Here is a 25,164-nt window from a genome sequence, read left to right as displayed (position 1 = left end):
CACCTCCTCCCCCGTGGCTAGCCCCTCCCTGTCTCCCTCGGAGCCCTCCCCACCTCATTCATATTTTCTTCGGTCAAGGACTCTTGCCAAAGAGCCTTCTGTCAGACATTCGGGTCTAGGCATTACGATTCCTGAGGGGGGATCCATGAATACCAGAGGGAGAAAATCCCATCTCTCAAAGGCTATTAAACAAGCCGGGGCAGAGGTTGTTTCTGGCCGGCAATCGACCATTGACGGGGTCCTTAGAGCAGGACACACCCCGAGAGGTGTTCCCCCATGAAGTGTCTATCCTTCAACTGCAGAGGACTGGCTAGTTCCTCCAAGAAACTAGCCATGAAGCGGCTCATTGAATCTGATCCTATCGATATCATCTTGCTCCAAGAGACCCTTTGTTCTGCAGATCAGATTACTCAGGCCATGCAAGCCTTGACCCCTGGCTGGATCTACTCTGCCATTGATGTCGTTGGCCGATCTGGAGGTCTGGCCATTGGTATCAACCCTCGTTCCATTAAGGTGGACTCGACTTGGGGAGGATCGGGGTTTATAGGGCTTGACATATACTCTGCTGAACTTGGTATGAATCTACGAATTGTCAATGTTTATGCTCCCTGCACCCAGAGAGAATCGTTCTGGCAGCATCTACTACATCTCTCTATGATGAATGAAGACCGGGTTGTTATTGGAGGAGACCTTAATTTCTCTCTGGGATTCAGGGAGTCATGGGGCTCGGCAGCACAATTTGACCCCATTACCGACTATATGACCAATCTGCTTGAGCAAACAAATTTTATGGATATTCCCATGCAGCGACTTCTTCCTACATGGAGGAATCGGAGGGTTGGGGATGTTGCACTTGCCCGCAGGCTTGACAGATTCCTTATGAAGGAGACACTCCTACAGCGTTTGCAACACTACAGACAATGGGTTGGCTCGGGGGGATTGTCGGATCACACTCCAATATACCTGGAGATTCAGGGTCCTTTCAAGAAACCCAAGGCACCTTTCAAATTTAATCATACGTGGCTGAAGGATCCATCATATGTCAATATGATATCGGATTACTGGTCCTCTCACCCTATCAATGACACAGAATCTCTCGCTAAAGGGTTCTGCAGGAATCTCTCTGAAATTAAACATATATCTATTGCTTGGGCAAAGGAGAAACAGGACCGAGACACGGCTCAACTTACCCACATTGAAGCTGAATTAAGCTCTCTCACCGACGAAAGAGGGTTGGGGTTCATAACAGTAGTAGATAAATGCAGGCTAATTGAATTGGAGAAACAAAAAGTAAAGATCCTCAAAGAGAGAGAGGAATCCATTAGACTGAGGAGTAGGGCATTATGGATTCAAGCAGGGGACGAAAACTCGAAGTTCTTTCATAGTTTTGCCAAGAGCAGGAAAGTAGCAAATACTATCTGGAATCTCCCTACCCCGGATGGTGATATCGCAGATACTTTTAACAAGCTCGCTCATCTGGGCACCACTCACTTCAGGGATCTATATAAGTGTCCTCGGGAAGTAAATCTACCTGATATCATTAATGTGGCAAATCACTTCCCGAGATTTGTGGAGGAAGAAGACATGGAGGCTCTAAATGACCTGGTCTCGGCAGAGGAGCTGGAAGGAGTGCTGAAATGGTTCAAAAAAGACAAGAGCCCTGGCTCGGATGGATGGACCATTGAATTTTACTTAGCCTTCTATGATGTCCTGGGACAGGATCTGCTGGGTGTGGTCGAGGAGAGCAGAACATCGGGTTCCATCTATCATGCCATCAATTCTACTTTCATTGCTCTTATCCCTAAAACTGATTCCCCAGAATCCTTCGATGATTTCAGGCCTATATCCTTGTGAAATTGCCTCTATAAAATCATTTCTAAGACCATTGCAAATCATCTTAGACCTATCCTCTCCATATCCATTGCCCCGCAACAATTTGCTTTCCTTGAATCTAGGCAGATTCAGGAGGCCATCGGTCTCGCCCAAGAAGCAATTCACTCCATATGGTCCAGGCATCTAAAAGCCATTCTCCTCAAAATTGATCTCTCAAAAGCCTTCGATCGGGTCAGCTGGCTCTATATAAAAATGATCCTCATCCACCTGGGTTTTCCTCATGCCTACATCTCTTGGATCATGGCCTGTATATCCTCCCCTACCTTCAGTATCCTCATTAATGGCTCGGCCTCCCCATTTTTTCACTCCGAAAGAGGACTGAGACAGGGCTGCCCCCTATCGCCCCTGCTATTCCTTTTGGTCATGGAAGGTCTCAGCCACCTCATGGACTCTGCAAAAAGGGTTGGAGATGTAGGGGGCCTCCGCATATCCGACCTATGCGCTCTCACTCATCTGCTCTTTGTGGACGATGTTCTCATCCTACTTGATGGCAGTGTTCGAGACTCTCGGACTTTCTCAAAGATCCTCCAACTATTCTCTGCAGCTACAGGTATGCTACCAAATCAGTTGAAATCAACGATCACTTGCACTCGCACTTCGGTACAGGAATCTCGACTAGCCCTTCAAGTATTCCCCTACAATGTCCTCCCTCTGGATAGAGGTCTCAAATACCTGGGTTTCAATCTGAAGCCTACTTGCCAAAGGATAGCAGATTGGGTCTGGTTGGTTGCCAAATTGGAAAAAAGACTCACAGGCTGGAGCTACAGATTTCTCTCTAGGGCTGGCAGATTGGTGCTCATTAAATCTGTATTAGAGGCTACCCCGGTATTCTGGATGGCACTTGCGTGGATACCGAGGAATATCCTAGGGCGACTTCAGCAGCTGTGCAACCGATACCTCTGGAATGGGAGTCAGGATAAAAGAATATTTGCTTGGATTAGCTGGAAGAAAATATCTTTGCCCAAAAAATGGGGTGGATGGGGCCTCAAAGACCTTCCTGATTTCGCTATGGCACTAGCTGCCAAGATGGGATGGACCTTATTAACCAGTCAAAACCTATGGGCGCATGTATCCTATCACAAATATATCTGGCCCCAGAATATTATGGATTGGGCTACATTACCTACTTGGTCATCGAAGGGATGCTCATCAATCTGGAAGGCCTTGGTTCATTCCCTTCCCCTCATTCGAGATAATCTAGTTTGGAGAATTAATGATGGCTTGACGGGCAGGATTGGCCTGGATCCGTGGATCAACAGTGGGGGCAGACACATACTCAACCATGACCTCATTACACACCTACATAATCGAGACATTCGGAATTTTTCTCATATCGTCGATCATCTGCGCACAGATATATTTACCCAAGCTTGGAAATCAGCCCAGCAACTCGATCTCCCCCCGCAATGGCATCAGGAATGGAATGACTATATTACTGCATTATCTGAATCCCATATTCGCATCAAACAAGGTCCTGATGAACTCATTTGGTGTATGGCGGATCATGGTATATACGCTCCAAAGTTTGGATACAGAGCACTCATCTCTCACAGAATACCTGATCCAATACCTTCGTGGTGGCATGTCATTTGGAAGTTAAAGGCTCCACCTCGCTCCAGACTATTTTTCTGGTGTGCCCTCAAAGGTATCGTCCCCACGGGCGAACATCTTACTCGCAGATCCATCTATGGTCCTTCCTGGTGTACATTTTGCAAGGCTGCATCTGAGACCTCGGATCACATTTTTCTACACTGTCCGGCTGTACACACTCTATGGAACAACATATGCTCTCAATTGGGCATAGCAGGGAATTGGAATGGGGATGAACTATCGGGTGCTTGGACTGCATGGACTCACAGTCACCCGAGCTCCAAACTTTTAAATCTTCCCCTCGTGGCAACATGGTATACTTGGCTTGCGCGGAACCGTGTTATTTTCGAGGATCAAACAGTATCTTGGCCCCGGACAGAAGCTACCATCATCGCCGCGTACCAAGAATTACCCGACCCTCCTCCACCTCGAACCAGGTCGATACAGGCCATGCCCACTATTGACAAATCGACCCCGTGGGCCTTCTTCGACGGGGCAGCAAACCAAACGGGATGTGGAGGTGGATTCGTACTGCACATAAATGAACACCACAGATACCTTGTAAAAATGGGATTCGGCAGAGGATCTAATAATTTTGCTGAGCTTTCTGCCATCCAGAATCTATTGCATTTTGCTTTAACACATCAGCATACAAATCTTAACATTTTTGGGGATTCAATGATGGTCGTTAACTGGATCAATAATGTCACTACATGTCATACACACACACTCAGCAATATATTATATGATGCTCTCACACTCAAAGCAGCATTTAATCATTTCTCTTGTTTACACATTTACAGAGAACATAACAGCGAGGCTGACAAATTATCCAAAGAGGCCTCGATACTTCCCAGAGGCGAATGGCTAATTGTGGAGCAGAAAGGAACTGAAGAACGCAGGTTCTACCACAGGCCATACATAGACCAGAGAGAACAGAGGGACAACAGTCCCGATAGCTGACAGTAGTGGATAGTATATTTTGTCATGATGGAACTGTACATAACTATGGTTATTTTTTGTATGTAAATGGACCCTATGTGAACTCGAATAGGCTAAAACAGCCAGACATATGCATGTACCTAGCTCAATTTTGTAATATGCTCTGATACAATCACCCTGTGAGGTGAATTTTGTACGAACATCACAGCAATGCCAACGGCATCTACTATATGTAATTTTCTAATCTTAATGAAAATTACTGTTTTTTCCAGAGGAAAAAAAAACTGTAACAAACACAAAATATAGAAATGCTTCTTTATTGATCAAACCCATAAGGTAGGGTAACACCATACAATTACTCCTTAAGGAAGGTGAACACTCCACAAGTCATATGCTTGTCCATACAACATTCCTTGACATCTCTCTAAGGGGGGTCTCTAGCCTCTATATATGATTCATACATACAATACCATGGGTCATTACCATGATTCTCTTAATACCATATATCTAATACAATGGGCTTATCACATTATTCCTAACTACTTGTGGTCTCTTACATGACGTGGATTAACCACATTATTTATTAACTTTGACCCATCACATTATTACATTATTCTCTTGAGTACCTCCCTCTGTACCCATACAATCCCTCTTAGGTATACTACATCTTTCACATTTTTGTACTTAAGAAATACATATATGATCCTAACCATATAATCAATTGGAAAGACATTCAGGTAAATTAGAAAAAAATACATAATAATTAGGACATATTATAACAGGTTGATTAATAATGAAAAGGACTAAATTAATTTTATCTATCTCTGTATAGATTGAACCGGAAGGCAAGTTCTTGGTTGAACCCCTGGGTATACTCGATCAGAGAGAAGTAACGTTGTGGAAACGAGTTATCACCCAAGTTAAAGTGCAATGGAAGCACTATGGGTTGGAGGAGGCTACCTGGGAAGATGAACAGGTTATGACGGAGACCTTTCCAAATTTATTTTTAGAGGAAAAACATCAGGATGATGTTTAATCTTGGTGGGGAAGATGTGACATCCCCAGCCAATGTAAATATTTAATTTATTGCAAATTAAACAAACTGATTATTATTTTAAGTTACAAAACTATTTTATTGAATTAAATTATGCAGAAATGAAATAGCAGTTACATGTAAATATTGTTTTCAAATGTTAAAGTAGTTAAGTTGACAGTTACCTGTCCCTAACTAATTTCTTGAAGATTTATTCAAGAAATATCTGGGATCAAGAAAAAAAAGAGTGAAGCAAGAGAAAAGAAAAGGAGGAATCATGCACTGAGATGTCAGGCAATTTTCTATAGCTAAGTTTGGTTTCGACCAGATAGTTATAAAAATTGAGGCAGTGGTCTCAAAATAAAAGATAGTTTCTGCACCTAGGAACAGCATGGGGGGAGACTAGCTGGTACAACAGTCTCAAGGTTGGGAGGAAAAGAGGCAAGAAGATCAAGGTCTGGTTACAGATCAAAACTGGAATCTAGCACATCCCAGAGAAGTGAAATCTCATACTATATAAGTAAAGGTATGTTATATGAAACTAGAGATTAAATGAATGATTGTTTGCTAACAGATGTACTAGAAATAGAATGGGTAGTTCTACGTGTTCTATGTAGAATAGTCAATATGCAATTTTATGTGCCTAAGTTAAAAATAAGAACAAAACAATATTTGGGTAGGGAGTAGAAGAACTACTTTATAAGATGAAAATTACTCAGACCAAGAAAGAAACAAAGTCAATATTCCATTAAAGTCCACAGGTCATACAAAAGTCTAGATATGCTAACAATTTTCAACATAACAGAATAGGAAATCTAGATATGTCGAGATTTTCCACAAAATATAAAGGAAATTAGTATGCACCTCAATTTCTATAAACATAAAGGAAAACCCAGAATACGAGCAGGAAAAATAGAATGTGGTTGAAACATCATATTGACACTCGAACTGAGTAAAAGAGGGAAATTTAGGAACTCAGACCATTCTAAAATAGAAACACTATAAACAACAAGCAGAATGAAATGGAGTGGAAATCAAGACTTGCGACATGTAAATATTTCCTTTATTATTTCATGCATGACCAAACGCATAGCTTTGTAGGCAATGCAAGTTAAAAATGTAGATTCGACTTTAATATCTGAGAAGTGGTTGAACTGCATTTCTACCAACCAATACATTACACAGAAGATATAAATTGAACAATTACATTAAAATTTCAAATAAGAATTGTTAATGTTCAATAAGTTGGCCACATAAAATGAAAAAGAGCCCTCTTAACAGAGTCGATAACCAGTACAAAACCATTAACCAGAAAGGCAGCAAAATAGAACTAGGCCAGTGTTTTGGCCGCCAATAAGAGTTATTACAAAACTTAAGTCACCCTTAAAAAAAGCAAATTCTTAATAACAAAGAAGTTTTGCAGATAATGAAAATAAATATAGGCAGATGTACGCAAGCAGAGTTAACAGTTATGCTACACAGGAATCACTTTCCATAGAACCCAAAACCGCAAATTCAAAACCCTTAAAAAATATTAGTCGGCAAAAATCAAATACCCGTTGGATGGGCTTGAACAACTGTCATCGTACCTAGCTAGCCGAGCAGGGGTTTTTAGCTCCAGGACCTCACCCAAAACATGATCAACTGTGAAACCCTCCATATCGCCTGGGCGGAGTAACGCATGGTTAATCACTATGCATATAAATAAAAATAGGGGAAACATACGAAAATTATAAAATGACTGGAAAAAGATTATTACCTAGAATGGAGCTACATGTAAAACCCCTCCTCACAACAAGGAGTTGAACCAAAACCCAAATGTGCCTATCAAAATTAACCATTGTCGGCTATAAAATATAGCATGACAAGGGTGAACCAAGATGGAAGCAAATGCCATTAAATGTCGAAGGTTAGATCTATAGCTACCTGTGCATAGGGAAAACACTCTATAGAACGCGAAATGCCTAATCCTGAAAGGATGAAATGCGAAGGCAACGGAACAACATTGGTGGCATAGAACCCTGAGAATCTCCACCACCATCCGATCTGACTCGACAACTGAAGACCGTGGAATGAGGAGTTGCTCCTGAGGTCGATGCATAGTTGTACAATAGTCAAAGACTCCAGAGGTGCATTACCGCCAAACCTAGGGCCGACGCATCAGCCAATAGAGTTAATACAGCTTTAAATAATGACGGATGGCATATTAATGCCCTGGTTCAGTGATATGATAGGATTAAAATACCATAGCTTAAGTTACAGTTTGACATCCATCAATATAAACTACTCATGGTCTGAATGTTTTTAAATATGATCTAGCGGACTTAGTTGAAATGCAACACCAATGTCCAATCATGGTATATATTATATTCGCCAAGATTATATAGATACGACTCGATTGGATAGTACATAAACGTCCATTCCATATTACATATTATGAGATGTAAAAGTTGGAATGGTAAGATTTACAGTACTAAGGTAAACGTTTACTGATGTAATTACTCTGTTTAATTTCAATTTTTTTTTTATTATGAATATCATTGACACATGGGTGTGTGACACAGCCAAAAGAGAAAAATAAGAGAAGTAAATTTAGGTTGGCAAAACTTGTTTAGATATACAGAAGATTGTCAAACTCATAGATAGAATGTTTTATGTGTTATTTTGCATTATCATTTTGAGTAAAGTGATCTATGATGTTCTATGAAAACTTGCAAATATGCTTTGTTGTCTTCACCATTTTCATTAAGTGTAGTCCCAACGGATTTATAGTTACCATTTTATAAAAAAATTGTGATACACAACCGCCAATGTGAAGCTCAAGGACAATTGCATCATCCAAAATTCAATCTTCCAAACCGAAGTTCACTTATTATTTGCTTCATTATAGAAACCAAAATACAATATTTTCAATTTAACAATCTTATCTACCTCTCTTTGCACCTTTTGGGACAACTGCTAATGTACATTAATTATGATGAGATGACATGATAAATTGGTGGTCGATAAACATACACACGTAGGTGGTCGATAAACATACACACGTAGTCTGTAAAAATAGAGAGTTGCTCGTAACGCTTGATGGTTGGGGAGGAAATGGATATGTCTAAAAAGTTTACTAGACTCACCATCCCCAGGGCAGAAGAACTCGTGGTTTTTCCAATTTTTCACATTCCATTGGTATTTTAATCTAAACATAGCGCATAGAGTTGTTGAACTAAAATATTTTTTCTAAAATCTTTTTCCTTTATCGGGGCTTTAGATTTGTCTAGAAAATAATGAAAATTGGAAATTTTTGAAAATCTAAATTATAGCTATCAATATTTTGGAATTCTAAATTGCAATGGTCAAGCTTCAAAATTTTAAATGGTATTAATACATTTCCACTATAAAACACTCTTACTTTTATATTTTTTGAAAAAAATCCAAATTCCAACTATCAAGACAAATTTGACGTCAGCCTACAACGCCAACTCTTTCTGTTAAATTTTCAGTTGGTTTGTTCTTTCTGCTTTCTCGTAGTCAAATGGTATTGGTCGGTTCTTTCTTAATTTTTATTGAGAAATCTTTGCTTGGGCTTTTAAAGAATGAAAAGTGGGTATTTGACCAATTATAATTATCATTATATATAAAAAGAAAAAGAAAAAAATCTATTAGAGAACACTTGTGCGATTACTTGTAAATCGATTCCAAACACCAAAACTCCATAGCTTTTGGCCTTTATCCACTACTATATATAAGTTTAAAATTTAATTTTTAATTAAAAAAAATTGTAATACATTTTATATCATAACACACCATGAAATCTATAATCTAACATTATTTTAATATAATTTAATTAAATAAAAACTATTTTGATACAAAAAAAGTGTCTATATAAATGCTTTTAAAGCATGAAAAGGTTCCCCAATATATATATCAAGGTCGAGATCCCAGAGAATAATTTATACCCTGTCATCGCGGGGGGTCAAATAAACACAACAAACCGATGAGTCCATTTAGGAGCTTTAATGATTTTGTTTTAGTAGTCATATTGATCAGATAACAGTGAAAAACTTAAAACCAATTCTATAAGCGTGAGTTTCATTCATTGAATGGTGGCCATAGGCAGGGATCAAAGACCAATTCTATAAGCGTGAGTTTCATTCATTGAATGGTGGCCATAGGCAGGGATCAAAGTCCATGGTCTGCAAACAATCATCGAGTGTAATTGTAGAGTGCAAGGAGCAGCACCGGGGGAGACATAACACAATTTCATAGAGAAAATTAGATTGCAAAAATAATTTGCATGAATTAAGCGGACATAGACAAATAAATAAAAATATTGTAGGATGAAATTGTTACTTATATATGAGATTCTCTTTCCAATTAATGATATCAAAATAATTTTATAATCAACATTTAAAATAAATCAATAAAATCCATCTTCAGCTTACTTTACTTAAATTCAACCCATATCACGAAGGTTGGACTTCAAAACAAATATTTCTTATCGACGAGATTGAAAACACATATAGCTTCCTCCTAATTACCACTTTTACATTGTGATAATGGTCAAACTAATATCAAAAACTGGAAATTCTTGCATTGGCTGGAAACTTAGCGACAGCCACTTTGAGCTTATCTCGATTGATGATTCGTTAAATATTTGATAATTAAACATACTAATCTGATTGTGAAATATTCAATGAAACATCAACCGAAACAAAAATACTCAAATAAACAACAATGTGTGCATGCAAAGTTGCAAATGAACCATGAAAAATTCTTTTTTCATTCCATAGTTATATACCCAAGCTGAAAATGTACATCAAACAAATATTAAGCAACAAAAAAGACATCACGATTCGACTTACAAGGACATGAAAATGGAATAATATATTCCTATTAACCAAGCCATTAATTAAATATTAAAAGAGAAAGCCAATCACAAAAATTTTACTTTCTGCATTAGCATAGCATTCTTCGAGCCGTTGCTAGCAAGCTCTGTGTGTAGTAGCTTTTGAGGACCTCTTTGTACTATCCTTTTTGTTTTTGTGGTTTTTTCTTTCATCTTCTTCCTCTTATTTAAATTGCATTAAAATATCCTCAACAGCACCTGACCAATAATCTCCATCGATGTATGGAAAGCAGGTCGCAGTTTCCTTAGTCTTACGTTCACCATAACATTTAAAAAGAGTAGTTATATAGATTTTTCATATCAACGAAAATGTTTTTATTAAATATACATTAAACTTATCAAGAGAATGGTTTCACAAATGGAGTCTGCAAGTTAAATGGGCTTGATTGTGGAAAAAATTATGGTTAAGTATATTTGAGTTAGAGGAATCTTAATATGGGTGATTTTCTCTAAGTCTTAGATATCAGGAGAAATTTTGGAGGTGATGATTAAGGCTATGTGCTTCTTTCTACTAATTTCAATCTGACCAACTTATTCACACGTATGAGCATCACCTGATGCACTGAGTGCTACGTGCTAAGTGAACTATTCAAAATCATGAGAAAAATAGTCAATAGAAAATAATGCTCATGGATATGAATCATAGATCACTAACTTACTATACCCAGATAATCCCAAAAATAATATCTCAAACATAAATGATCTCAACCATCTTTGGAATTTGTCTTTTCTCATCACTAAAATGCTATTTCATATTATGCATTTTCGTTGAATTTCATCTTAGTTTAAATATATACACAAACACAAAAATATAGTATTAAGAATCTCGACTAAGGTTAAATATTCTAATTTCTAACCAATTATACACCAATGATAAATATAATAGAAAAACTTTTCTTCTAACCAGTTTTGTCCTTTGAACGTGTATATATATTTATATACATGGATGTACCTGTGTATCGCTAATCACTAGTGGTTTCGCCATATGGAATAACTGCAAAACCTCAAGTTCCACTGGCACTTGCCATGTCGGGGGTCAACATGGCCAATATTAATGAGATAACCTTTTTTATTAACCTAACCTTAACCTAGGCCTCCGATTATAGGAGTAATTACATCGGCAAAAAACTAGTATTGATCTGGATACAATGTCCATATTAGTATTTTCACAATTCTCCGTGATTCATTTTTCATGCCAAAAATAAAAAATAGAATTCAAGATGATAATAATGCCTTCCACAACTCACAATATTATAAGGGGTGAGTAAGTAGTGTTGAGTTGATTTTTTATGTTTTTTCTAAAAAGAATTAATTTTTTTTTCTAAATATGATTAGCTTAAGTAAAAGTTTTATATATACTATATAAAATTAATATAAATCTGAATATTTTTACAAAAATATCTCCACACTTTTTATAGTTTGCATATTACAAATTAGAAATATTCTCTAATATTTTTAGATTAAAAAAAAAAAATCCTTAAAATTTTCCTTGAATGAATTTTTATAAAATAAAATTACCATGAAGTAAACTATCTAAATTATTCTAGACAATAAATGTAAATCCCTAAAACATTAATTATTTTAATATTCTTTATGTTGTAACTCCTTACACCTCTTAACCTAGTCTTACTAAGATATTAGAGTCTCTATTTCCCAATAACACACTTTCCCATAATTGATTTTCAAAACACTCTCTTCTTTGAAGCTTTTCAATTTTACCTTAATCTTCTCTAACATTCTATTTAGTTGATTTATTTATTTTCTTAATAATTTAAAAAATATGTAAAAATATTTCTATTTTTTTTAATTTATGTTATCAAAATGCCACCATCAATTTTTCTAACAAAAGAGTAGTTTTCTAATTCTTTCCTTTTCCATGATTATAAATATCAAAATTACCATTTTCTTATTTTCTATTCACTTCAACTCTTCTTCCTCTAAAAGAGTAAATGTGAACGTATAAACCTACTAAAACTTTAATTTTGAACTAGGTAAGAAAACATGTTTTCCACGAAATCCGAGATCGTCAAATCAATGTTGACTTCTTGATTTGTCCCATATCCTGAACTTGGAAGAGCAAGCAGCTTTTGCTCAACTAGTTAGCATAGTCTAAATTTTAGAGGCCAAATAGAGAGAAAAACATGGTTATAAGTCAGAAGCACATTTATTTTTTTAATCCATAATGTATTTCTTATTTGCATTACTTATACGCATTAGTAGCCTTCTCAAGGTTTTTTGAGTATAATTTTTTTCCAGTAAGCCTAGCTATAGTTTCTCTTCATTTTTATGAGCTTACAAAAAAACACATTATCGTGAATACTTATGCACCATGACTACATATGCATCATCAATGAAATTTATCTAATCTCTTTGTCACTACCTTTTTGTTATTTTTTCCTATTCCATTCTCATTGAACTTATATCTAATTGAGTGATGGAATCAATTAATCTTCTAAACTAATCCTCCTTCCCAATTCCATTACAAATTTTAAGCTTAATGTGTTGGCCCTTCTAATTTATGTAGCTCAAACTAAAACTCAAACCATAAATCCTTTGTCCTCTCTAATTCATTTTGTTACATCACTTGAGCCCTACATTCTCCCACCCATCTTAATTGTAATCATGGAGGAGGGTGGATATATTGTCCTCCACAACACTTAACTGTATGTGTTTCTTGTCGTATTGGTCAATTACAATGAAGGCTATGAGACCTAAATTAAGGATTGTTTATGTTTATCTTCAAACACACATTGGTGTACACTTTTCCTTTCCATTTGAATTTAGTTAAATTTGGCAAGTTCTTATAGAATTTTGATGGAATTTTGATTCTTTGCCTTATTGGCATGACTTTGGTTTTTAAATGCACTCTTATTGTACTTTTTGAGTCCCTAATGATGGTGATTTTATGACAATTTGAATCCCCATGCAAAGTAATTTTAATTTTTTCCTTTAAGGTCTAAGATGAACCCACACACTCCTCTCATCTCTAAGGAATAATATTTTATTAACAAACAAAAAAAAAGAAAAATTAAAATGTAGGAAGAAAATCATTTGTATAAATTCTTAACCTTGTTTATCCAAACTACTTCCTACTTTCTTACTTCATTATCATTTTCAAGTTGAACTACAACTTATCTAACAAGGTATTCCTAATTTTCTTCGTACTCTCTTACTTCATTATCATTTTCAAGTTGAAATACAACTTATTTAACAAGTTGTTCCTCCTTTCTTCTATTCTACTTTCATCTTAACTTACCTTGTTACTCAGGTGGAACTAAACCATAGGCAAGCCAATTGGTCTACACCTCATGAGAATTTATGTTAATTAAAACCTCATAAATTTTGCCAGATATTAGCACTTCTTGTTTGTATAAAATAGTTTTTATTTGTACAAAATAATGATAAAAAATTCTGGAAACTTATTCAATTACAAACAAAATAATAAATTCAGCTTATTCACATTGCGTATGAAAAAGTCTCTAAACTTATTGGATTACAAATATAATAATAAATTCAACTTTATTTGCATTTTTTACAATATAGTGATGTATTTTTACACTTAAAAGAGAAGTTGATTCTAATCTTACACATCGCCATAGTTGAGAAGTATCAAATTAGCACAACCACATTATTAAACACAGTTAATATGTTGATAGAAGTATATCAAGCACATGACTATCACATTAGTGTAAATATGTAAATGTGATTAATATAAGCTTATATGGGGATATCAATATTAATAAACCTAATATTATAAATCCTAATATTATATAACATGATATTTTAAACCTAATATTATAAAATCTAATATTTTATAGGTAATGTTAAACCATAATATTAAATCTTTATATATATATATATAACTTCTCTATTTACTATTTACTTTTCTCAAACAATGTGGAAATAATTTCTCTTTGTTCTTAAATAAATAAAATAATTACAATTGTCACCATATTCCAAGATAACCTGGTTTTTCTTAAATAATAGTATTGACTCTTACTAGTAGTCAATCATAATTGTCCATACCACTCATTTACGTTTTGGACTATAATTTAAAATTGTTTATGCTTGATTAAGAATTTATCTTAATGGTTCAACATTCTTAAGTATTTTGGTATGAGTGAAATTCTACCCCTACAAGTTATTCCAAGATAAGATGGATTTTCTTAAATAAGAGTGTTGACTCTTAATAATGGTCAATTATAACTATCCACGATACTAAATTAAGTTTTGGAGTATAATTTAAACTTGTCAAAACGTTTGATTAAGGATTAATCTTAAATAACAAAAATATTATTTTAATGATATTCGATCATAATTATCCACACTATCAAAATTTTCAGTAAATTATAATAAATTTTCATATATATATATATATATATATATATATATATATATATAGACACTCCTCGACAAAGTGGTGGTAAACTTGCCATGTAAGCCATCTACATACAACGGAATGAAAGTCTACCCCTTACAAACCACCAACAAGTCATTCCAAGATCACATGGTTTTTCTTAAATAATAGTATTGACTTTTAGTAGTGGTCAATCATAATTGTCCACACTACTAATTTATGTTTTGGAGTATAATTTAAAATTGTTTATGCTTGATTAAGAATTTATCTTAATGGTTCAATATTCTTAGGTATTTGATATGAGTGAAATTCTACCCCTTACAAACCACCAAGTCATTCCAAGATAAAATGGCTTTTCTTAAATAATAGTGTTGACTCTTAATAGTGGTCAATCATAACTATCCACACTACTAAATTAAGTTTTGGAGTATACTTTAAAATTTTCGATGTTTGATTAAGAATTAATCTTAATGGTTCAATAGGCATTTGATTGCAGTGAAAGTCTACCTCACCAAATCATTTCAAGATCACATGGTAAAATTTAAAATTGTTTATGGTTGATTAAGAATTTATTTTAATGGTTCAATGAACCATTATTAGATATTTGATAGAAATAAAAGTTTACCCTTTACCAAACATTTCTTAAATAATGGTGTTGACTCTTAGTAGTAGCCAATCATAATTTTCTACACTACTAATTTAAAATAAGTTTTGGAATATAATTTAAGATTGTATATGTTTACTTAAGAATTAATATTTATGATTTAATGTTTTTAGATATTTAATAGGAATGAAAGTCTATTCTTTACAAACCACCAACAAGTCATTCCAAAATAACATGATTTTTTTTTAAATAACAAAAATAGTATTTTAATGAATTTTTTTTTAAATAACAAAAATAGTATTTTCATGATATTCAATCGTAATTATCCACACTATCAAATTTTCAGTAAATTATTATATATATATATATATATATATATATATATCCTCGACAAAGTGGTGGTAGACTTGCCGTGTAGCCATTTACATACGACACGGAATGAACGTTCATTGGCTTTCACTTGTCGGAAAAATAATTGTGTTAACCAACTGATCATCAATTACGACACCCCTTATATGTATTTCTGTTGTGTGAGAGGGTGGAGCCTTCGATATTGTATATAATGGGGAATGGGTTGGGATATGCGAGCCCACTTCCTAACTACTTTGAGTCTTGTCTGAAAATCGCTGCGGCGCTGGTTGCTTTGGTGGTGGGATGGAGCTTCTTCGTCAGGGTAAAAGACAGGAAGCTGCCCCCTGGGCCTTTTCCGTTGCCCATCCTCGGAAATATGCTTTACATACTGGGAGGGCTTCCGCACCAAGCACTGGCAGCACTGTCTCTGAAATTCGGGCCTCTCATGTCTCTCTACTTCGGCTCCAAGCTCGTCTTGGTCATCTCTTCTCCTGAGATGGCAAGGGAGTTTATGAAGACTCATGATCTGCTTTTTGCCAGCAGATCTCCATCAATTGCAGGTAATTACTTGTTGTATAATTATTCGGACGTCGGCTCTGCTCCATATGGCCTTTACTGGAGGCAAATGCGTAAGGTCTGTGTTTTACAAATGCTCAGCCCCAAACGGTTGGATTACTTCCGCTTTATAAGAGAAGAGGAAGTCTCTGTTATGATTCGATCTCAGTAAACATTGGCCAAACTGTGTCCACCCTTACCAAAGATATAATCTGCAGGATGACTTTCGGTAGAAAGTATTCTGACCACGACTCCATTGGCAATAAAGGAGTCATAGCAATGATCAAGGAAATTTTTCTGCTGCTTGGTGATTTTAATATCAGAGATTATATACCATACGTGGCCTGGACGGATCTGCAAGGTATCAACCGAGACCTCAAGGAAATACATCGCATACAAGACGAGTTCCTCGAGAAAATAGTAGACGAACACGTTGCCCAGAATGACCCCAAAGTCACACGAGATCTGGTAGATGTTTTGCTGGCAGCTTCTGCGGATAAAGACATGGAGTTACAACATACAAGAGACAATATAAAGGCCGTCCTCTATGTATGTAAAAAATGGAGTATCATTTTTATTTTACTTTCAAATGAATTATTTGTTGTAGAAATTGCTTAATAATACACCTTTGAAATTAGGCCTGTGGGTAAATAAATCCAAATTTCTAAAACTGATTATAATGATATGAATATTGATTATGATGAAAGGGCAGGATATGTTGGCTGCTGGCACGGACACGTCGGCTGTAGGAATAGAGTGGGCAATGTCCGAATTGTTGAGGAACCCACCAGTTCTCCAGAAGCTTCAGGACGAGCTGCAACGTGTTATTGGAATGGGGCGCATGGTGCGTGATTCTGATCTTCCTAGCCTCCCTTATTTACAAGCTGTGGTGAGAGAAACGCTTAGACTCTATCCACCAGGGCCGCTTGCCATTCCCCACTTTTCTGAAGAAGCCTGCAATGTGTTAGGCTATGAAATCCCCAGAAACACTCGCGTTTTGGTGAACCTGTGGGCTATAGGAAGGAACCCTAAGTCATGTGAGGAACCGGAGCGGTTCGTGCCGGAGAGGTTCATGCAGGATGGCTGCCTGGATGAAAAAATTAAGAACTTCGAGTGGATCCCATTTGGAGCAGGCAGGAGACGATGTCCTGGAGAGCTACTGGGAACGCTTCTTGTGGAGTTTGCAGTGGCGCAACTAGTGCACTGCTTCGACTGGAGGCTTCCTGATGAGATGATTGGGGAGGAATTGGATATGTCTGAAAAGTTTACTGGACTCACCGTCCCCAGGGCTGATGAACTCCTGGCCGTTCCGACTTCTCGCCTTCCATTGGTTACTTTAATCTCTACATAGCAACCTGTAAATCTTTACCTGCCTTTTTTTTTTCCCTTTAAAGCAAGAAGTCTTCGCCCTGTAGCTTGAGTGTTAGGGTATTGTTCTTCAATTCCTTTGCTCAAGTTTTATGGATATTTTTGGCTCATTGTCATTAATTTTAAAAGATTGAATGGCTTCCGAACAAATTCCACTCTAATGGTGTGGGCATTTCAGCAAATTATCTATTACTTTGAATGGAATTCCACTCTAGTGGTGTGGGAAAAAAATTAAAACATAAAAAAGTTCATGATATTTGAGATACATTTTTGGAAGGTATTTTCCATAATTGAGTTAAAGTGTTACATATATGGGGTCATTTATGGTCGTTTAATATTATATTTAAAAATAATAAACAAATATATATAATAAATTAAAAAAATAATAATAACAAAAAAATATTTCAATTTTCATCTTAAATTTATATCTATTTTATATCTTAATTTTACATCTACTTATATAGAGATAAACATCTATTTATATAGAGATGAAGTAATTGAGAGTAAGCTAATATAGATCCATCTTAACAAGCTTAGAGGGATCAAATGTCTTAAGCTGCAAATCGTTTTTATATTATAAAATTTTAAAAAATTGCATCCTTTTAGGAATTTGATATGATAGGTGATGGTTAAGACTCCCTCTCTATATATATACCTGATGGGGGTGGGTGAACAGACATGTGCTCAAATTTCTAGCGGCAACCAAGATGTGGCAGGGAAGGATGGAACCATCAAGAAGGAGCACAATTATTATATATGGCAACAGGCGAGCATTATCGGTATTTTTGTTGTCTTGGTATGGGAGAAAGAGTTAGTGGTTTTAATGAGACTAAGTATGCACATGCCCATTACCTATGCATGCCTTTTGGTTTGAGTGGTTTGAGTTTACTCAGTGCTAGTGAAGCAAGGTATGTGTGCAGTGTGCACATTGGTTGGGTGACATGCAGGATAGTGTCTGGTCCAGTAGAAATGAACCTAGGTTGCTTGCAGACTAGGCCTGTGATGTCAAATGTAACACATTTTGGTCCAATTTGAATTGCAATGCTCATTCGAAGCCGAAAGTCTCAAATTCTGGTCATAATTTTGGTAAGTGAAAGTTCCCACCCAAGCCTCAATTACTTCTCATTCTTTGCTTATGGCCAGTGTTCGATGGTACTGGTTTTGTTTCTGTTTCGTCATTTTCTCATTATGAGTCGGTACTTTCATAGTCATTGGTTCGTTGTGGGCATTGGGAGAGGTCATTCTGTGCAGACCTCTTTTGTTCACGACTTTATCAATATTGTCCTTTTGGAGGGTGACAACAGACCGTAGTAGGTGTCTTTGGTCTTGCTGAGTACTTTGCTTGGAGAAATAGTGTTGTTGGGGGTGTTTTTTCAGCCAACTTGGGAAGCCTTCTTGTCCGAGTTTTCAATTTGTGGGTGAATATAGTTGCGGCCATTGGGGGAGGTGGGTGGCTGAGCACCATCCCAAATGGTGGAATTGTGTCTGTTGGCTGAGTGGGTGTGGCTCAAGCATCCTGGATTCATAGTACATCTCGTGCAACGTGAACCTTATAGTGATGAAACGCCAGATGGGTCATGCCTAGTGAGGTGGTGGCAGCACGGGCTTGGATGGGGAAAGAGTCGATGAGGAGGGTGGAGTTGCCCACAACCAAGCTCATTCGTTGGGTCAGTGGGTGTAGCACCCTCGATTGTTGAGCAATTGTGGGACTTGGCGGCTAGGTTGGACGTATTGCATGAACAATGGTATGAAGACTGCAATGAAATCATTTTGTACATTAGACAAGCGGAAAAATTGAAGAGTCTTATCTTAGTGCATCGAAACCACCACAGAACCAATGAGCGGTTTGACAAAATAGAAGCTTGGCTAGCCATATTGACTTCTATGTGCATAAAGCTCATGGCCACCCTCCGGGCCAAGGTGTTGCTCATGCACCAAATCCTCCTTTGCAAAAGCCAAATGTTGGTTGTTTTCTGGTGTTGTTAGCTTTTTGGAATACAAGGATCCTTCTGCCTGTGGAGCTCATATCAAACATGGCAATATCTTCTCGGTTTTTGTATTATTCTCTTGGCTAATAAATTTGGTTGGAGTGAAGCCGAGAGAGCAACAGTAATCTAAACTGCAAGATGTATTTTTTTGACAACTTAATAGAAGTTTTTTACCAATAAAAATAAAATAAAATAATATATATATATATATATATATATATATATATATATATATATATATATATATATATATATATTCAATTTTTAAATTGTATTTAAGAATATATAAATAGGTCATTGCATTAAGGGAGTAACTTATGTTTGGGGACACAGACTGCAACTTGAATGAGGATGGAAGTTGACACTAGGGTTTTGCATTAGGGTTCCATGGCGGGACGCGCAGGGGGGAGCGTCGCTCCCTCCTACAGTTAGGTAGTCACAAAAGGAGACAAGGAAGCGGGAGGGAAGCATTTCAGAAAACCATCAGAAAAGATTTCAAAAGCAAGAGGCAAGGAGACAGTTGGAAGAAACGAATCCCAGGATCAGGAAGGGAATCAACAGGAAACAAGTAAAGAAAAGGAGAAGGGAGGCAACAGCGGAAAAACGACTTCTATAAGAACTACGGGAGTTTGCAAACCCGAATCGAGCATCATTCCTTGGGTCATATTGAGTGATCCAGCGATTCAAGTGCACAAGGACCATATGAAAGAACATGCGATCATCTGCAAGTTCATGGGATTATGGCCATCGAAGAGGGCATTACACATCTGGATTAGGAGCCATTGGAAGCCAAAGGGAGAAATACATTTACATTTGGGTTCTAAGGGCTTCTTCACAGTGGTGTTCGTGAACTTAGAGGACAAAGACAGAGTGTTTGAAGGTGGGCCTTAATTCTATGCTACAACAGGACTCTACATGCGGCCATGGATGATGAACTTTGTCCCGGAATGTGAAACATTTACATATGTACCGGTTTGGATCAAACTATACTCACTACCTCTGGATTACTGGCTACCAGAATCTTTGAAAACCATAGGCAACAAGCTGGGGCATTTTCTGAAGATATCAGAGGCAACTCTCAAAGGTAAATATACCTCCTTTACCTAAATATGTGTGGAAATGGATCTATCTGGAGCCCTTCTGAAAGCAATAATTTTAGAGGTATATGATGAAGATTGGGTGCAAACGGTGGACTGTGATCACATACCTTTCAGGTGTCACAAATGTCATGAACATGGCCATCTATTTAGAGACTGCCCAACAAACAATATGGAAAGCAATGGGAAAACCTCTTTGGATAGAGATCACGAGGGTTTTACCAAGGTTGGGGCCAAAGGGAAAGGGGGTAAATGGCCACACACGAAAAGCAGAGAAGATAGAAATACAAGACACAATAGTTTCCAAATCCTAGAGGAAGTAGAGGAGAACATGGAGATAGTCCAGGACAGGGAGAACATATCTAAGGAGCAAGAAACAGAAGCTGAAATGGAGGATAACACAGTAAACAACCAGCAGAAGGAGTATCTACCAAACTGCATGGAGATCAGTAAAGACCATGAGATGACTCCAAGTGAGGCAGGAACAGAGGACCGCGAACTACAGGAGATTCTAGACAGGGAAAATCTGGATCTAGAACTACTTCTGGAACAAGGCAGGAACAAAGGAGTGGACTCCTTGCCAAAAGAAGACTATGATTGAGTTCAATAGCTCTTTCTATGGAGGGCACAATCGAAAGGAACTGGTGCCAAGAGAAACCATGAAATCCAGGAGCAAAGTGGGGTCAAAATGATGGAGAACTCATAGGCACAATCTCCAGAGAACTCAAGAAGGAAAAGAGGAAGGAAAAGACAGAATGAACTGCTAAACTAATGTGGAAAAATACTGATTAAGTCATGTAAGATGAAAGATCTTACTAGCTATTCCTTTACTAAACTTTCTTAATGAAGCTTACAACATGGAACATTAGAGCTTTAGGTAGTAGAAGGAAACAAAGGAATCTGAGTAACAAAATAAAAGAAGAAAAACTAGATATGGTCTCTATTCAAGAGACTAAATGTTCAATGGATAAAGTAAGGGAAATTCATAATAAATGGTTAATCAAGTATGAGTACATAGAATTTAAGGAAAATAACTTAGTAGGGGGGATTCTAACGATGTGGGATCCATAGAAATTTGGAATCCTAGATGCTAAAGCATCCAGGAACTATCTATCTTTGGTGTGTATTTGATCCAAGTGGATGTTGGTGGCCACCCACCTATCCCATTTGGACCCCCACAACTGTCTCTTTCAGTCTTTTCAGTTTCCTAAATTATAGCACAATTTACCATTTTTAGTAGTTTTTCGGGTCCTAAACTTCCAGAGCCGTTTTGAGGCCCTAAACGATGTTTTTTAGGAAATCGGAGGTAACATGGGTCCATGGACCGATGTTGTCATTCGAAAGTGGTAGCGCTCGGATAGATATTTCTAATGAGCTATTGTACGTTGTCAAAATCGAGCAAAAGTTCAGACAAAAGAAGCGAGACTTTGGATCTGCAAATTCGAAGCATGTTCTGACCCTGAGCCAGAACCCGACAAGGGGAATGGCAAAGGGAAGCAGATCATTGATGCAGATCCCAGTGCCACTATTGCCACTGCCAAGATCCAGAAAGATGAGCCCGAAAATCCAGAGGAAGGGGAGCGTCTTTTCCACTCACAGATGTGGGTGAAGGGTTCGCCGCTATAATTCATTGTCGACAGTGGCAGCCAAAAGAACCTCATTTCAGCAGAGGTCATGAAGCGGTTGGGCCTCCCGACTACAAGACACCCACAGCCGTACAGTATCAGGTGGCTTCACAAAGGACGAGATCTCAAAGTTCGCCATCAATGTCGCCTTCCCTATAGCATCAAGCCCTTCATAGACGAGGTATTGTGTGATGTTACACCTCTGGATGTTTGTGATGTATTATTAGGCCAGCCATACTTATGGAGGCGACAAGCTGTGTATGAGTCAAGGCCTCGTGCTGTCATTATTTCTTTGAATAATTCATTATACAGGATACCGGAGGTAGCCCCACATACCGCCACATCTTTGATCACTGCTAAGAAAGGCAACAAGCTCATATCACAGACCAGGAACTTCATCTGTCTGGTTCGCTCCCAAAGTAAGGGGAAGATCGCTGCTACATCCATGACCCCTGCAAAGGGTTCCTCCAAGCAACAACAGCAGCAAAGGTATACGGTCAAGACAGAACACAGGAACAACTTCTCCTCACTCACAGGGGTACCACACAAGTTTCAGGTGGGCGACAAAGTTTGGTTACATCTACAAAGAGAATGCCTTACCAGAACCCATTAGAAACTCAGACCACTTCGACATGGTACTTACACGAATACCAGGGCTCTGGGCAACAATGCTTTGAAGCACAACATTCCTCCATTCCTTTGCTTGCATCGAGTTTTCAATGTGGACCATCGTCGACCATGCTTCCCACCATTTCTGGACACATTAGAGATTGCAGAAAAACTCACCAGAGACCTAGCTTAGCAGAAGCTTCCTCATCTCAGATAAGAACTCCACGCAATGGGGACCATTGGTTCCTAAGGGGCGAGGAATGATCTAGGTGGATGTTGGTGGCCACCCACCTATCCCATTTGGACCCCCACAACTGTCTCTTTCAGTCTTTTGAGTTTCCTAAATTATAGCACAATTTACTATTTTTAGCAATTTTTCAGGTCCTGAACTTCCGGAGCCGTTTTGAGGCCCTATACGACGTTTTTTGGGAAATTGGAGGCAACATGGGTCCATGGATGGATGTTGTCATTCGAAAGTGGTAGTGCTCGGATAGATCTTTCTAACGAGCTATTGTACACATCAAACGGAGATAGTATGCCAAAGTTACGACCCTGGGAAATTGATGTACCAATTTACCCAAATGGGGCCCACAATTTGGCGTTTCATCTTCTAGGGTTATATTTCAGAATGTTAAGGATTTTCCATTATTTTTCAACAATAAATAGGCCTTTGAGCCTCATTGTAACACAGTTTAGAACAGTTCATAGGCATGTAGCCGCCACATCTCTTCTCAGTGATAAGCTACCATCGCGCTAGTTGGTTTATTTCCATTTCTGTTTGTAAGCATATTTCAGTATTTTACAATAATGAAATGAAGTATTATTTCCACTGCACATCTGTCTTTATGGTTATCTCTGTATTTTATTGTGTTCTTGTTTAAATCCGGATCAATCTCGCCAAAGTTACGACCCTGGGAAATTGATGTACCAATTTACCCAAACGGGGCCCACAATTTGCCGTTTCATCTTCTAGGGTTAGATTTCGGAATGTTAAGGATTTTCCATTGTTTCTCAACAATAAATAGGCCTTCGAGCCTCATTGTAACATAGTTTAGAACAGTTCAGAGGCATGTAGCCGCCACATCTCTTCTCAGAGATAAGCTACCATTGCCCTAGCTGGTTTATTTCCATTTCTGTTTGTAAGCATATTTCAGTATTTTACAGTAATGAAATGAAGTATTATTTCCGCTGCAGATCTGTCTTTATGGTTATCTCTGTATTTTATTGCGTAACATCCTCGCAAATCTCGATGGCCTCCCATGGCGGATGAGAAGAAAGATGAGGGAGCAGGAGATCCTATCAAAATCTTGCTTGAAGAAGCCCTCGAGCGATAACGGAATGCGATGATGGACAGCTTTGCCCAGATCCTTTAGTGGCTACCCAGAAGCGACGCATCGGCTTCCAGCAGCTACTCTGGAAATGCCATGCCCTTTAAGGTACAAGTTATTTTTGAAATCCCCATATTTGAGGGTCAGATAGATGCAGATGTTGCAGTTAAATGGTTAAATCTACTGGAGGGTTATTTTTCTGTTCATGAATTTTCAAGTTGGGAAAATATTTTTTTCGCTCTTCTCCAAGCAGCCCCCCATGTCAAGGACTAGTGGGAAACCTACTGCGAGCAGAAGGATGAAAATACTGGCTCACTATTTTCAGCTGCACCCACCTGGAATTCATTCCGGGATGCCATCAAGGAGCAGTACTACCCTCTCGGAAGCTATGAGGATGAATACATAAAATGGACCACGCTGCGGCAGGGAAGGGACCAAGACGTGCCAGAGTTCACCAATCTTTTCCATACCCTTCGCACAAAGCTTGGTATCAAGGATACAGAGTAGTATTTGATACTCAAATACTGCGGCTGCTTGCATAAGTACATCCAGGAGGAAATATAATTCCTGAACATCTCCTCGCTCGGCACAACGTACCGATATGCCGTCAAGGTCGAGCAGACGTTTAAACAAAAGAAGCGAGACTTTGGATCTGCGAATCTGAAGCAAGGGAAGGGTGCCCCTAAAACACAGAACAATGGACAAAGCCAAGGCGGGGCAGCCCAAGACAACCTGCCAAAGCTATAGGCAAAGAACAGTTCTGCGAAGACGAAAAAGGACACGAGAAAATGGTGTGAGTTCCATAAGAGCTCCACTTACAACACCAGTGAGTGTCGGGCCAAGCAGTCACTGGTGGCTGAGCTAAAGGTTCCAGAATCAGATGCATGTTCCGACTCTGAGTCAGAACCTGACAAGAGGAATGAA

The 25,164-nt window shown here is 37.8% G+C and overlaps 2 protein-coding genes and 2 pseudogenes across 2 annotated transcripts; all 4 read left to right on the top strand.

Moving 5' to 3' along the window:
• The first annotated feature begins 333 nt into the window (after positions 1–333).
• LOC149214526 (uncharacterized) lies at positions 334–1,854 on the top strand. Its single transcript, XM_089389418.1, has 2 exons — positions 334–1,629; positions 1,720–1,854. The coding sequence occupies exons 1-2, from the start codon at positions 334–336 to the stop codon at positions 1,852–1,854; spliced, it is 1,431 nt and encodes a 476-aa protein (XP_089245544.1).
• Positions 1,855–2,133: 279 nt separating this feature from the next.
• Positions 2,134–4,446, top strand: LOC149214525 (uncharacterized). The gene has a single exon (XM_089389417.1). The coding sequence runs from the start codon at positions 2,134–2,136 to the stop codon at positions 4,444–4,446; it is 2,313 nt and encodes a 770-aa protein (XP_089245543.1).
• Positions 4,447–15,881: 11,435 nt separating this feature from the next.
• LOC149214524 (desmethyl-deoxy-podophyllotoxin synthase pseudogene) lies at positions 15,882–16,397 on the top strand (annotated as a pseudogene).
• A 47-nt stretch (positions 16,398–16,444) lies between these two features.
• On the top strand, positions 16,445–17,576 carry LOC149214523 (cytochrome P450 71AU50 pseudogene; annotated as a pseudogene).
• The last annotated feature ends 7,588 nt before the right edge of the window (positions 17,577–25,164 follow it).

The sequence above is a fragment of the Pinus tabuliformis genome, chromosome 1_1 (genome assembly GCF_031772625.1).
Source record: "Pinus tabuliformis cultivar Carrire ecotype Pingquan chromosome 1_1, CPIR1, whole genome shotgun sequence".
Classification (NCBI taxonomy): Eukaryota; Viridiplantae; Streptophyta; class Pinopsida; order Pinales; family Pinaceae; genus Pinus; species Pinus tabuliformis.
Note: the sequence above shows the minus strand (reverse complement) of the source record. Positions and strands in the feature narration are given on the sequence as shown.

Bases quoted from the DNA above. Each gene is read 5' to 3' on its own strand.
- LOC149214526 (XM_089389418.1), top strand. From the start codon at position 334: ATGAAGCGGCTCATTGAATCTGATCCTATCGATATCATCTTGCTCCAA. The intron at 1,630-1,719 runs GTGCTGAAATGG...GTCCTGGGACAG, and splicing joins CGGCAGAGGAGCTGGAAGGA to GATCTGCTGGGTGTGGTCGA.
- LOC149214525 (XM_089389417.1), top strand. From the start codon at position 2,134: ATGGCCTGTATATCCTCCCCTACCTTCAGTATCCTCATTAATGGCTCG.